Source organism: Trypanosoma grayi (assembly GCF_000691245.1).
Source record: "Trypanosoma grayi strain ANR4 Tgr_2613_V1, whole genome shotgun sequence".
Classification (NCBI taxonomy): domain Eukaryota; phylum Euglenozoa; class Kinetoplastea; order Trypanosomatida; family Trypanosomatidae; genus Trypanosoma; species Trypanosoma grayi.
Genome location: NW_008828231.1, coordinates 1 through 456, shown reverse-complemented (window position 1 = coordinate 456; position 456 = coordinate 1). Strand labels below are relative to the sequence as shown.

Below are 456 nucleotides of genomic sequence, written 5' to 3'. Positions count from 1 at the left end.
ACACGGACCAGAACACTGTTACGATTAATGTCAGTGGTGGTGACCTCGAGTGGCGCAGAGAGCCGTACACTGTGTGCGCTGTGCCACATGATGAAACATGTGATTCCGTATATGCGGGGCGGCGTGTGTGTGAGAAGAGTGAGTTCTCATATTCATCGTCTGTGTTTCTGGATCTCGCCAGCAGGGGAATGCCTGTTCAGGATGTGAGGTTCTGCTTCGTTGCAGCCAACGTGACGATCGGAGGACGCACCTACACGCACATGCAGGATGTGTTAGAGGATGTCTGGGAGGACGTGTGGGAGGATGATGGTGAGTCGAGCACAGGAATGTCTGGTGGAGTCATCGCCGGGATTGTCATTGCCGGCATCGCTTTGTTGAGTGTTCTGGTTGTCGCTGTGGTGTATGTGCTGCATCAGCGACGGAAGAACAGAAGAGAGCCACCAGACTCTGGCACAC

The 456-nt window shown here is 54.2% G+C and overlaps 1 protein-coding gene across 1 annotated transcript; it reads left to right on the top strand.

Moving 5' to 3' along the window:
• DQ04_26131000 (hypothetical protein) lies at positions 1-456 on the top strand (the record flags this gene model as incomplete). Its single annotated transcript, XM_009318314.1, has 1 exon — positions 1-456. A coding segment is annotated over one exon (456 nt), but the record flags the coding sequence as incomplete, so codon positions are not given.